Genomic DNA, 14,427 nt, shown 5'->3' with positions numbered 1-14,427 from the left:
TAGTGTGCAGGTGTAGAGGTGATGCAGTGTTCAATACAATGACAGACAACAAAGTACTGGTGAAATGGTGGTTTTAATTTGTAATCCAATACTCTGATGACAACAGTAAACAATAAATGGAGGACTGGCAGTACACAACGATGTGTACTGCTCAGCTAAATAAACACAGGGTTCAGTCCCGAAATAATAAGCACAGTATTTAAACACACGCAATACACAAACACATTCCAAGTCCAGGGTGAGTGAGGTTAGTGCTAGTGGTGCAAATACAATGTATCCGTGAACAATAGTGTAGTGTTGTCCGGGTTTGTGCTGGCCTGTAGCAAAAGCTCCGGATTGTGTTAGCCGTCTAATAAATAACAAACAGTACAGTTAGCCGTTTCTCCTCCAATACGTGGTTGCCACATCGCTCTCCTTCTGGGCGATGACTTAATGGCGGACTTCCACTAGATGGCGGACGTCCACTTAACCCTGGGAATTAATTGTCAGGCTATCCAGTCCAGGCCTCTCTGTTCCCTTTATACAACGCTCTCACAGGTCACAAGAGAGATTTATCACCAATCATTCTGTCTCTGTCAAAACTTCTTCTCTGATGTAAAACTGCATCTTCTTCCTCAGCTTTGGAGCTTCTTCATCAGAGCTATCCCGGGATATACTTACAGTTTCAGAGTCACTTATTGAGGGGGAAGAGACTTGAAGCTGTCTGGGAAATGGGAATGAATCTATGCAGGCGTTTAGTGCCCTTTATGGTTAATGCAGACTTGAACATGTTTTAAGTGTTCAGCACTGGCCATGATGTCATTCTTGCAGAATAAATACATGCCTTCAGGGGTTACAATCTGGCCATCAGTGGGACATTGCAAGCTCATTTTTGCAGTCTTTCACTTAGCTGTTACCCCAATACCATCACGTGCCTTTGCCATGTGAAGCTGCAAAAAAAATCCCATTCTGCATCTGTTTAAGTCCAGTTCATGGTGGCAGAGTTAGGGTTTGATTTTTTCAAAGCAAAGCAAAAATATTACCTTCCTGAAATTTTGCACAGATGAAGCAGAGGCCTTGACCTTGTCTTGGTAATTTTTTGAGATTTTTGAGACCCCCCAAGGTCAAAGGTCAAAAACTTTGTTAAGGTGTAACTACCTTTTGTTTTCTTTCAAATGTATACCTTTTTTGAATTTGCCATGCGGTTTCCAATAAAATGACACTTCCCACAAGTCTGTAGTACAAACAATTTTTGAGTAAAAGGTTGGTTAATGTTAAGGGAGGGTACCCAGCAGCCACATTTTGACATCACTATAACTTTTGATCCCTTGACCTGATCTGTCTAAAAATGTAAATTTGAGCTTATTTGCCTGAAACAACCATAAGAACCAAGTTTGGTGTAAATCGGAGATGGTAGGGCTTAAAATCCAACTTTTTGGGGGTGATTTGTCATGGAATTACCCACTACGCAGAAAATGACATTCCATTGCTGTAATAATGCACATAGACCCCAAAGCCCCTACAAATACTCAATACAAACAGTTGTAAATGTTATAGAAAACATATATGTCAGTAATATACAATTCCCTTGCTGTGACTATAAATACCGAAGTAGAGCTCTTTGTATTGACATTCAGTTTTCCTTGCAATGTATTAAGTTGTTCTAAAGAAATTGTAAAAATGTAAGTATGACATGTGTACATACAGACAAACAGATGGAGGAGTTTTTCATATGCCCAGATTTATGTGTTTTCCTAGATTTCACTTAGATTCATCTCTAAATAGTGACATATGCATAGACCTTCTGATTTTTATCTACATTTAGCCATAGTTATGATCCCCACAATTGCATGTAAAACTATAAGAACATGTACAAACAAAAGGAGGCCATTCGGCCCATCTAAGCTTGTCTGGTTCTCAGTGGTTGATTCATCTCACAACTTTGTTAAGTTGGGTCTTAAAGAATCCAAGTGATTCTGCCTCAAAACATGACTAGGTAACCCATTCCATACCCTCACCACTCTTATGTGTGAAAAAGTGTCTCCTAAGTCTATCTGCACTTAATTTCCAACTGTGTCCTCTGGTCCTAGTTTCTGTTCTGCACCTAAATTATTGGTTGGAGTTAACCATGTCAACTCCTTTTAAGATTTTAAAGACTTTGAAGTGACTTCTTCAAAGATGTTTTAATAGGTTTGTCAGGCAGGAGCGTGCTTTTCTGAATCCATGTTGGGTGTCCCTTATGATGCAGCTTCTATACAGCTTCTCCTCCAATTTCCCTCTTATGAGTGATTCCATGATTGTACATATAATTGAGGTGAGACTGATGGGTCTGTAGTTTCCTGGTTCGGCCTTATCTCCATTTTTAAATATGGTTATTACATTTACAACGCCCAGGTCAGCTGGGACATCCCATCTTGATTGATTTGTGAACGATGACCTCTTTTGTTTCTTTACGTACTTTTGGGTATGTGTCACCCGGGGATGTGTTACTCTTGAGACCCAGTCCTCTTAGTACTTAGGACTGTCTGTTACTGACATCCTCGCTGGTGAAAATGTATACAGATTATGAGTATGTGCTCTCATATTCATAGTAAATCATTTACCTGTAACATTCTCAGCAATGCTCTTATTACAGTTATTTTCATATGCACCTGTCACCCAAAATTTAAGCTGGTAGCTTTGGAGTAAGCATCGATCTTCAGTAGTATTTTTCTTGAATGTAAAGATGTTTCTTTGCTCAGATAATACACAACCCTCATACAACACTGCCCTCTGCTGGTGTTCAGATTAAATTACATTTGTATTTATTCAAATCAAGACAAATCTACATCGACATACCATACATTTAAATTGCTGGGTTGCAGTTCTCAAAGGGGTAGTCCATTTAGAATTACTTTAAAACTCTATTTTACTTTAACAAAGATTTTATTTAAGCATATGTTATATTTATATAATGAAGTACAGTAATTCAAAAAGGAACTTTCCAGTGGATGTATTTAGTTATGAATAAACTACTGTAGTAAGAACATAAGAAGAACATAAAGTTTACAACAAGAGGAGGCCCCATTCAGCCCATCTTGCTCGTTTGGTTGTTAGTAGCTTATTGATCCCAGAATCTCATCAAGCAGCTTCTTGAAGGATCCCAGGGTGTCAGCTTCAACAACATTACTGGGGAGTTGGTTCCAGACCCTCACAATTCTCTGTGTAAAAAAGTGCCTCCTATTTTCTGTTCTGAATGCCCCTTTATCTAATCTCCATTTGTGACCCCTGGTCCTTGTTTCTTTTTCCAGGTCAAAAAAGTCCCCTGGGTCGACATTGTCTATACCTTTTAGGATTTTGAATGTCTGAATCAGATCGCCACGTAGTCTTCTTTGTGCAAGACTGAATAGATTCAATTCTTTTAGCCTGTCTGCATATGACATGCCTTAATTGCCAACCATAATTCTGGTTGCTCTTCTTTGCACTCTTTCTAGAGCAGCAATATCCTTTTTGTAACAAGGTGATCAGAACTGGACACTATTCTAGATGAGGTCTTACTAATGCATTGTAAAGTTTTAACATTACTTCCCTTGAAATTTAAATTCAACACTTCTCACAATATATCCGAGCATCTTGTTGGCCTTTTTTATAGCTTCCCCACATTGTCTAGATGAAGACATTCAACATAAACTCCTAGGTCTTTTTCATAGATTCCTTCTTCAATTTCACTATCTCCCATATGATATTTATAATGCACATTTTTTTTGCCTGCATGCAATACTTTACACTTTTCTCTATTAAATTTCATTTGCCATGTGTCTGCCCTAGTACATGTGATGTATGTGCTAAGTCAACTTAAAAAAATAAAAGGATACTGCTAGCCCCAAACCTCTTTTGATGGCATAATTGGAAATGACAATCGTTCTTTCTTTGTTTATATCATCATATTTTTTTTCCTGTAAAGTTAATAATAAGAAAATATCTAAATTTATACCTCACAAAATATAGGCAGTGCAATAACGTATTGGTCCAACTGGAACACCATCCTCTGTTGTGTTAACTAACTTTCTCAGGTGCTCCTAGGAAATGGCTACAGGAAAGAAAAAAACACATGAAAAGGATTATAACCATTATTATCTCTTATAGCCAGTAGGTGTCACTATTTACACATGCTGAAACAGCAACATTAGCATACATTCAATAAGTATTGGGACATGTAAATCAATTACATTGGGTGGGCTATTTTTGTTCATTTTAATCCACTCTGACCCCTTGCTTACTAAATATCTTGACATTATTTGAATTTACTATTTTTAGCCATTGTTTTGAAGTGCATTCACTATGCTTTTAATAACAATAGTAATATATTTTTTTTTATATAGCACCTTTCATAGTGGTAGGCGGTGAACTGTGCATAATATGCAGAGTCACTTACAATAGGACATTGATTTAACATCTCTTCCACAGGATGGCACACAAAGAGGCTGTGACTTGCTCAGGGTCATACAGTGAGTCAGTCAGTAGCAGAGATGGGATTTGAACCGGTGACCTTCTGGTTATTAGCCCTGGACTTAACCACTGGACCACACTGCCTCTTACTTCGCTTTGCTATGCTTATACCAAGGCATTCAAGTATTATAAGTGTTAATGTGTTATCAGCTGTGTGTCAACATCAAATCCCATCCAAAAAATAGTGGGGTGAGGATTAGGAGGTGAAAGAAAGTCAGTTTACATGTGTAGAATTGATTTGGTCCACATTGAGATGCATGGAATGGGTTTCTGCTGAGCACAGGGGTTCTTTAAGAGCCAACTAGACAATGTTCTGGAATCTTAGCTGCTAGGAACCAGGCAAGCACTGACGGGCCACATGGCCTCCTGTCATGACTTCTCTTATGCTGCTATGTCTGTTAATAATATGATTCTGCAGCTGAACCTTCTATGCTCTCAACATTCCTCACAGGTCCTTTGAGCTGTCTACAGTGTACCCCTGTTTTGGCCTCTTTACAATGGCTCCGTGTGGTATAAAATTGACTTTAAGATTTTGCTGTTAACTTACAAGGCCCTGAATGGATTAGCAGCTAGTTATTTGCAGCAGTTACTGACCCCGTATCTTCCAAACCGCACTCTTGAGATCACAGGATGCGGGGCTGCTGGCTATTCCTAGGGTCAACAAAAGCAACATGGGAGGAAGGGCTTTTTCTTGTAGAGCTCCTAAATGATGGAATGCTCTGCCTTCGTTTGTCAAGGAAGCTGGGACCGTTACAGTTTTCAAGTCAAGACAAAAAGCTTTTATAAAATGGCTTTCTTAGTGGGTTATTTATATTCATTATTTAAATGGTCTGATTTATGGCTGTTGTATGTGTGACATGCTATACAAATGTATTGTGGTTTGTTATTTTGTACTGTACAGTGTTTTGCGATACTTTTGTATAAAAAGCACTATATAAATGCAATCAGTAAATAAATAAATAAATAAATAAATAAATACATATTGTTCTAGCTTTAAGGAATCAGTGCTGAGAGCCACAGAATATTGCTGAATGAATTTCAGCTTCAGGTCTGCGGTAAATTCCTGCTTTTTAATTCGTTATATTTTCTTTTTAAAATCAATTCCCAATTCCAATTGAAATTGACCCCAACCCTGCTAACAAGTGAGAACATCAGCTCATATCAGTCTACATGTGTGTAAGATGCTGCACACCATTTAAATGTTACAAATATAAAGTATGGTTGTCCAGTATAGCATACAGGACAATGTGTATGTTTACAGCTTTCTTTTTATTAATTATTATCATGTACAATTTAGTGAACTGTATAGAAAATATATACAGGAGGCGGTGTGGTCCAATGGTTAAAGAAAAGGGCTTGTAACCAGGAGGTCCCCGGTTCAAATCCCACCTCAGCCACTGACTCATTGTGTGACCCTGAGCAAGTCACTTAACCTCCTTCTGTTCCGTCTTTCGGTTGAGACGTTGGTGTAAGTGACTCTGCAGCTGATGCATAGTTCACACACCCTAGTCTCTGTAAGTCGCCTTGGATAAAGGCGTCTGCTAAATAAACAAATAATAATAATAATAATAATACAGTGCACTCCGTTTATAATAATCACTGATATAAGAATCAACCGCATATTGTGATTAAAACCAATGGGGCAAAATCATTCCTATACCAACCAATGTAAAATAATCTGTTTGTAAGACTCAAGCAATCCACTTATAAGTATCATTTCAGGGCAAACTGACTACATGTAATATGATACATCAAGTACAACGATGACATGTACAGCAAATAAAGCTGTTTTTGAATTTGATCACATCTCGTGTGATCAGGCACGTATGCAGCATGTATACAGTATATAATCCCTGGTCCGCAGCGACTCCCAGTATAAAAAAAGCAAGTTGTTAAGTTTACGTGTGAGTCCACGTGGCAGGAAAAAGAAAGACGCTTTCTGCGGACGAAAATTGTGCAGGTATTTTTTTTTTTGTTCTCTGTTAATGAAAAAGTGTTTTAATAAAGTGAATACACATTCATTGAATACATACTTGTACAGCACTGTTATTGTCTGCTATGCATGTAGAGGAAGGGGGAGCAGCGCGGTGGGGGGGTGTGGGGATTGCATCTCCGCTTACTGAAAAACTTAGATTTGCATGTTTTTTTCTTGAACATTATTGTACTTAACGCAGAACATATTGGTTATTGGTGAACTCTTAGTAAAGTCAACTCTGCTTTATTGTCACTTTTTTGCTCAGCTCTTTAAAGTGATATTAAAAGGGTTTGACTGTATATTATTCTTGGTGACTTGTTTACACATTATTTCATGGTGTTTTCTATGCGCTTGTCTGTGCTTCATCCAAAACCCCACCTTGTTTGCTTTCCATTTTGTTTACATTCCTTTGAAGGTATCATCTGCAGACACAAAAGGCTTCCTGTCTCATTGAAGCTGCTATGCTACTGATATATAAAGGCTTTATACAGCTTCAAGGTGCACACATTGTAGGTGATGAATGTCAACTCGCAAACTCTATTGAAGGAAAACAAAATGTAAACAAAGTGTGTGCGGGGGGGGCTCCTTTTTTCCCCAAAGGTGTCACTTTTACATATTTTCATCATAAGAAAGTTTACAAACGAGAGGAGGCCATTCGACCCATCTTACTCTTTTGGTTGTTAGTAGCTTATTGATCCCAGAATCTCATCAAGCAGCTTCTCGAAGGATCCCAGGGTGTCAGCTTCAGCAACATTACTGGGGAGTTGGTTCCAGACTCTCATAATTCTCTGTGTAAAAAAGTGCCTCCTATTTTCTGTTCTGAATGCCCCTTTATCTAATTTCCATTTGTGACCCCTGGTCCTTGTTTCTTTTTTCAGGTCGGAAAAGTCCCTTGGGTCGACATTATCAATAGAATTTTGAATGCTTGAATCAGATCACCGCATAGTCTTCTTTGTTCAAGACTGAACAGATTAAATTATTTTAGTCTGTCTGCATATGCCATGCCTTTTAAACACGGAATAATTCTGGTCGCTTTTCTTTGCACTCTTTCTAGAGCAGCAATATCCTTTATGTAGTGAGGTGACCAGAACTGAAGACAGTGTTCTAGATGAGGTCTTACTAATACATTGTAGATGAAGACATTTCTGAGTCAACATAAACTCCTAGGTCTTTTTCATAGATTCCTTCTTCAATTTCAGTATCTCCCATATGGTATTTATAATGCACATTTTTATTGCCTGCGTGCATTACCTTACACTTTTCTCTATTAAATGTCATTTGCCATTTTTTTCCACTTATCTACAAACGATACTCCTCACTGTTAAGGGGAAAAAAGTTTTTATTGAGAAAAAAATTATATATTAAAAATACAAAACTGAAAGATCATAATTGGATAAGTCTCCATCCCCTTGAGTTAATACTTGGTGGAAGCACCTTTGGCAGCAATTAGAGCTGTGAGTCTGTTGGGATTCTTTACAAAACTGTTCAAGCTCTGTCAAGTTCCTTGGGGAGCGTTGATGGACAGCAATCTTCAAGTCATGCCACAAATTTTCGATTGGATTTAGGTCGGGGCTCTGACTTGGCCACTCAAGTACATTTACCTTTTTGTTCCTTAGGCACTCCAGTGTAGCTTTGGCTGTGTGCTTTGGGTCATTGTCATGCTGAAAGGTGAACTTCCGTCCCAGTTTCAGCTTTCTTGCAGAGGGCAGCAGGTTTCCTCAAGGACTTCTCTGTACTTTGCTCCATTCATTTTCCCTTCTATATTGACAAGCGCCCCAGTCCCTGCCGATGAGAAACATCCCCATAACATGATGCTGCCACCACCTTGCTTCACAGTAGGGATGGTGTTCTTTGGGTGATGCGCTGTGTAGGGTTTGCGCCGTTTTAGTTTCGTCAGAACACAAAACTTTTTGCCACATGGCTACAGAATCTCCTGAGTGTTTTTTTGCATACTTCAAACGGGATTCAAGGTGGGCTTTCTTGAGAAATGGCTTCCTTCTTGCCACCCTACCATACAGGCCAGATTTGTTGAACTGTTGAATTCATCCTGAAATCCTGGAGGCCACTTAACTTGGTGTGTGATTTTGAAGGCGATTGGTTACACCTGAGCTAATTTAGGATTGCTATTACAAGGGGGGTGGATGGACACTTATCCAACCAAGCTATTTCAGTTTTTTTATTTTTAATAAATTTTCTACAAATTTCTAGAATATTTTTTTCACTTGGAAAACTATTTTAATGCATTTTAATTCCAGGCTATAAGGCAACAAAAGGTGAACATTTTAAAAGGGAGTGTAGACTTTCTATAGACACTGTAAGTATATATATATATATATATATATATATATATATATATATATATATATATATATATATATATATATATTTTATGACATGGAAGCATACTTGATTTGTGATTTTCTTTTTTAATGGTAAAATACAGCAGGGATGGAAATAAGGCCCTGTCCACACTACATAACCGATCTCGAGAACCGTACTCGAAACCTCTCTAATTAATCCAGCTCAAAGCGTCCACACTGAAGTACCGTTTCATGTTTAGTCAGGCTTATTGCGTCCACACACCATTAGAATAGTTCAGTTACAATTCCCATCAGCGCAACGAACCGTGGAAATTAATACGACAGTATCCCACCATGCACTGTATTTTATTTTAAAATAATGTGTTATGCCCCATATTAACAGAGGTCCATATTGCATAAATTAAATATTACAAGTATTGTGGAAAAAGTAAATCCGAACACACACACACAAGTAGGGCTTGAAGTTTTCAGGTTTTATTTTGAATCGGGTGACGTCCCTTTAAACAAATTGAGCTGATTCTGTTTTATAATTAAACTCAGAAAAAGCTGTTAATTACAAAACAATCTTTGTTTTTACCTTCATATCTTGCCTGAGCCTAATTCTGGTCCTCTTCATTTTATTTCAAACAGAGCTGACACATTACGTAATTTGTTCATTCCCGATCCTACTTTTAACTCGCATTTCATTTTTGCAGTCGCCTAATTTAACGCTGTGTTTTTGTTTAATTATTTTTATTTATTTATTTATTAGCAGACGCCCTTATCCAGGGAGACTTACAGTCGTAAAAAAAAACACATTCAAGAATCACAGTACAAGTAATAATACAGTTAAGAGCAAGATAAATACAATGACTTTGGTTCTAGCAAGTACAAGTACGACTCAAGAAAAATACGATTTTCCCCACTAGTTTAACAGAGATGTCCTGAAAGATTTTTTGAAGCATAAAAATGAATACCTAGTGCGGAGTGTGTACAGTGATAGCAACTCCTTCGGGCGCCTGCTCTGAGTATTTCGCCAAACATACCACAAAGCATTTTGGGACATTGGAGGATACACAAAACATGTAGTTTGGTATTACAGCGTCCACACTTCTGATAAACCGCACTACCTGATGCGATCTAATTAGAACCGGACTCGAGTACGGTATTAAATCCTGCGTAGTGTGGACGCAAACCGTATTTAGCACTTTTAAGCCGGCTTAAATGCAACTAATACGGTTTAAAGGCATAGTGTGGACAGGGCCTTAGACTCCCACTGCATAGTTTGATCCATTCCTGGTTTTACTCTGAGATGAAACTGCTTTGCAATAGGAGTCTTATTTCCATCCTGGTCCAGTGTGTAAAATTATCAAGACAGCTGTTATTGTATTTTTTCCATTTTTTAAAATCACCACAAATAGCACTTTTTAGATGCAAAATGTATCACAATAATTCATAGTTTGTTTGTTATTAGATTGCTTACTTTATTTGACAGCTGATCACTGGATATCACAGATACAGGTGATGCCTTGGTATAATATCCATTGACAACACCCTATACCTGCGTTGAAAGGTTTGATTATCCTGGATTGAATCTATAATGGTTTTGCAATGGTGAGTGCTGAAGCTGGCACCAGAAGTCATGTCACCAGTATTTGCAGTACCCATTTCTGAAACCCAGTCATGCTGCATGGATACTGAATAAAATGTGGGGTACCACTGCCTTTTTTGAGAGGGGGCATTTATCTATTCAAGGAAACCCAGATATTTATTGAACAAGGGGCTTGATTTGGGAAATAAGTGCCGCTAGTTTTCAATTTTTGATAGGCTATTTAATGAATATAAGTCAAGACACATTTCAGACTTTGCCAGTATCATGTCTGAGTCTATATCAAATGGTCTTTTCTGTAATTTCTCCTTTGTTTGACTTGCAGTATGTTACATAAGGAGAAGCTGCCGCCATTCACTGTCAGTACTGATCCACTGAGCCCTGGTCTTACTGGATGGCCAACGCTAACACTTCATGTGATGAATACCCACACTGTGCTTGTGATGTTTTTCTAAGCCCTCTTCCCTCCTGCTTGTGAAGAAAGGAACACCACTTCTCACTTGTGCTGCACATTCTTTGTGCTGCATGAGTACCGGAGTGGGGCTTCCTGTTTGTTCACTTCGGGAGTGCTTGGCAATAAGATGTGCATCTGAATACGCTGAGCTCTGGTATTCATTATCAGACTTCTAATTTCTAAATTAAAAAAAACGAATCGGATAATTATAGAAAACATGTTCCCCTTCTTGTGAATAGCACTTCTGCTTAGATATGTTCACCAACACATCAGTTCCTATTCGCAATGCTTGAATTTCTTTCCTAAAATGCCTTTCCCAGCTAAAAAAAAAAAAAAAAAAAAAAAACTTGCAGTGGGCCCTTTGACTCTTTAGACAACACTCCTGTTAAATTGATTCTTTATATAGTTCCTATCTTGCCTGTTTGATATTCTATTGTGTGTGTTCCTTGTCTTTATCTACTGTTTTTATGCTTAGATAATGTTATACCAGGCTTACTAGCTATTCCAACAAAAAATATATGCTTGTTCAACAGCTTCTAAAAGCTACATTTCTGAACTAAGTTTAGAAACATACCAGTAGAGATGTGCAACTGTCCTTTGTCCCCTGTGATTGTGTGTAGAGATGTGTCCATATCAACTCATAGTTGAAGAGGATGATATTACAGTTGCTTACCTCTATTGTTCATTTCTAAAACCACCTCACTTAAAAAATTCAGCTACTCCCCCTGTCCCCCACCCCAACACACACACACACACACGCTGTCTTTTATGAATGCAGCCCTTAAACACTTGGCTCATAATCACAGACTGTACTATAGCAAGTTCACAAGGAATAGTTTTTATTGGTCTTGTTGACAGCTAAGCTACTCTTGTAAACTGTATGTTGTACTCCAAAAGAAATCATTGCCAAAGGTTGCCTGGTATAATATACATAAACTCAGTATGGATGCCTTTGATGCAAATGGAATTCCAATGTAGAAGTAGTTGAAATCTAATGTTGAGTTCAGGGGACTTAGGCTGCTACTTTATCAGCTTTTTCTTTACATGTTAACTGACTCCGCCTTATCTGTACCATACAAGAATATCAGCATTACTGTATTTACTACACCCTTTTTGAAATGAACTGAAATGAAGAGAGCACTTGAAGTCACAGATCAATTTTAACTCTGTTCATTATGTGTTTATTGAAAGCCGGTACCGATTCATTTGAAAGTATTCCAAGCATGAGGAAAACAGTTTTATAGGTCTGCCTTTTATTTGACACGGGTGTGGTTGAGATCCTTGAATAACTTCAAGAAGAGAAATAATGGGAGTTTGTAATGGAATTATTGTAAGAGATCTTCATTTGGCAGCAATAACTAACCTCAAAATGTTTGTTTCCCTTCCCAGAAAATACTGGAACGTATTTTCCAAGTGTGAAAAAAGACCCCGGCAAATATTTGCAGCCCTGCTCGGAGGCTGTGAAAGCCTGGTTGAGAAGCCTGAAGAATGCTGGAAAAGTGCTTCTGTTAATTACCAGCTCCCATAGTGACTACTGCAGGCTTGTATGTGAACACATTCTTGGGTGAGTGTAACATGCCAAATGTTAAAAAACAGCAAAGCCCATTAAGGCATGGTTTCCATTCAGTGTCTAACACACCATACGCTATTATGTAATACATATTAGTGTGTTTCTCAATCAAAATATATTTCATAGAGGTGGATTCAGTTAAAGATACAGCACCATTTATGACTTATGTTGGTTTCCTGATCCCACTATTCAAACATCCAGACTGTACAATATGAGGAAACGTGTCTTAAAATTCAATAAACTATTCATTTGTAATACATATGTACTGTGACTCTGTAAAATTCAACTGAATGTCAACATAGAAGTGGGTATTTTTAAATGATCCACAGTGGTATTCAAAGAGCAATTACCATACCACATTCCAGTTCTATTAAATTAAAATACAAAATAAATATGTATTGTGACTTTTATTTGCCATTTATTGTGTAGTATGGAATTTAAAGAACTTGTTTTTTCAGAGTCGTAAGCTCTGCTTTCTATTCACTAATACAACGTTATGCTTTTGAACTATGTTAGTTTTTGCATTAAGGAATGTTGTTTTATGCAGAGACGTTCACATATAGAGGCCAGACTGCCTGCAGGAATGTGTAGCTGTTCCTGTCACATGCAGCTTGATTGCTGTTTGATTAACGGCCCAGTCAGAGTTGTAGATTCCACCTCCACCCCCCCCCAGGGATCTCGTCCAGACATTGTTATTGTCCACCTAATCAGGTCCAGATGGAGCAAATCATCAGACACCTCTTACATGTCCTTGTATTTTTAAATTATTCATTTACTGGAAGTCCTTGTTAACACACATATTTCAGGAACAGGAGATGTAAAACTATGTATTTTTTTACAAATACATAAAACTGCCTGTTATTTTGTATTGTTTATTTGTTTTATTGTATTTATATGACAGCGAAGCGCCAGTTGTTTTGTTGTATTTATTTAAAAATGTATTAAGGCGTAGCCGTGTTTTGTTTTAAAAAAAAATCCTTGTGGAAATGCGTGACTGTCAGCTGGCGATTATTGAATTAGCTGGCAGTCACACAGTGAGGAGAGAGCGAGCGGAGTGAGAGGAGAGGGAAAAAAAAACGAAACTTTACTTAAAGATACAGGATCAGTGAAGGCTATAGCTCAGCCTGACCTGTGTTTTATTTATTTATTTTGTGTTCGTGATTTTGTTCTGTTTACCCTTTTATTTTGCTCTGTGAGCAAAGTGTTTTTTTTGTTCAAGCCTTTTATTTATTTTTGTTAATTGTTAATAAAAACGGCGGCCAGCCGCGACTTACTTTAATCTGCAGTACTGGTTTATTTTTCCTTCCTGCTTCTGCCCGAGTCACCGCCCAGTCACCCTGTCACACGTGGTGTCCAGCGTGGGATTACCAGCGCCTCCTAGACGCAGGCAGAGTGGGGTACTGCAATATTTTCATTTTTTTCGTGTATTATTACTTGTGGAGAAAAGGAGAGTGAGGAGGCAGAAGGATGAGAGGAAAGAGGAGGTAGAGCTGCCAGAAGTAGGAGAGAGGTGAGAGGAGATGGTGGTCACGGGACCCCACCCAACTGGGAGCCCCTTACTGGGACACTGAACAGGAGCAGTGGAGAGCTGAGGGGGCCCCCCTGTGTGTCATCTGCAGGGAGTTTGGGCATGACCAGGGGGACTGCCCCTATGAAGACCCCTGCTTCTGGGAAGCCTACACAATGGGGAGGGTGTCCTGTGCATCAGGGTGGTTTTGGCTGCTGGAGCAGCAGACCCCATCACCTCCACAGGCCAAGGGAGAAAAGGTGAGAAGGAGGCAGAGAGTGGACACGGACCTGGAGAAGGAGTCGGTGCGTCCACAGCCCAAGAGGGAGGAGACTGAGCGTCCACAGCCCAAGAGGGAGGAGTCGGTGCGTCCACAGCCCAAAAGGGAGGAGGTCGAGCGTCCACAGCCCAAGAGGGAGGAGCCAGTGCGTCCATAGCCCAAGAGGGGGGAGGCCGAACGTCCACAGCCCAAGAGGGAGGAGCCAGTGCGTCCACAGCCCAAAAGGGGGAAGGCCGAACGTCCACAGCCCAGGTACCTGCCAGCA

General features: G+C 39.0%; 1 protein-coding gene across 2 annotated transcripts in view; it reads left to right on the top strand.

Moving 5' to 3' along the window:
- The window catches only part of nt5dc1 (5'-nucleotidase domain containing 1), a 134,139-nt gene that overhangs the window by 76,756 nt on the left and 42,956 nt on the right, over window positions 1–14,427 (top strand). For both annotated transcript variants that reach the window (XM_034005370.3, XM_059023570.1), the window contains one exon: window positions 12,195–12,369. In XM_034005370.3, coding sequence (XP_033861261.3) covers window positions 12,195–12,369 — 175 coding nt within the window. The remainder of the gene's footprint in view (window positions 1–12,194; window positions 12,370–14,427) is intronic.

The sequence above is a fragment of the Acipenser ruthenus genome, chromosome 5, assembly GCF_902713425.1.
Source record: "Acipenser ruthenus chromosome 5, fAciRut3.2 maternal haplotype, whole genome shotgun sequence".
Taxonomy (NCBI): domain Eukaryota; kingdom Metazoa; phylum Chordata; class Actinopteri; order Acipenseriformes; family Acipenseridae; genus Acipenser; species Acipenser ruthenus.
The sequence above is the reverse complement of the archived record's forward strand: the minus strand, read 5'-3'. Positions and strand labels throughout refer to the sequence as shown.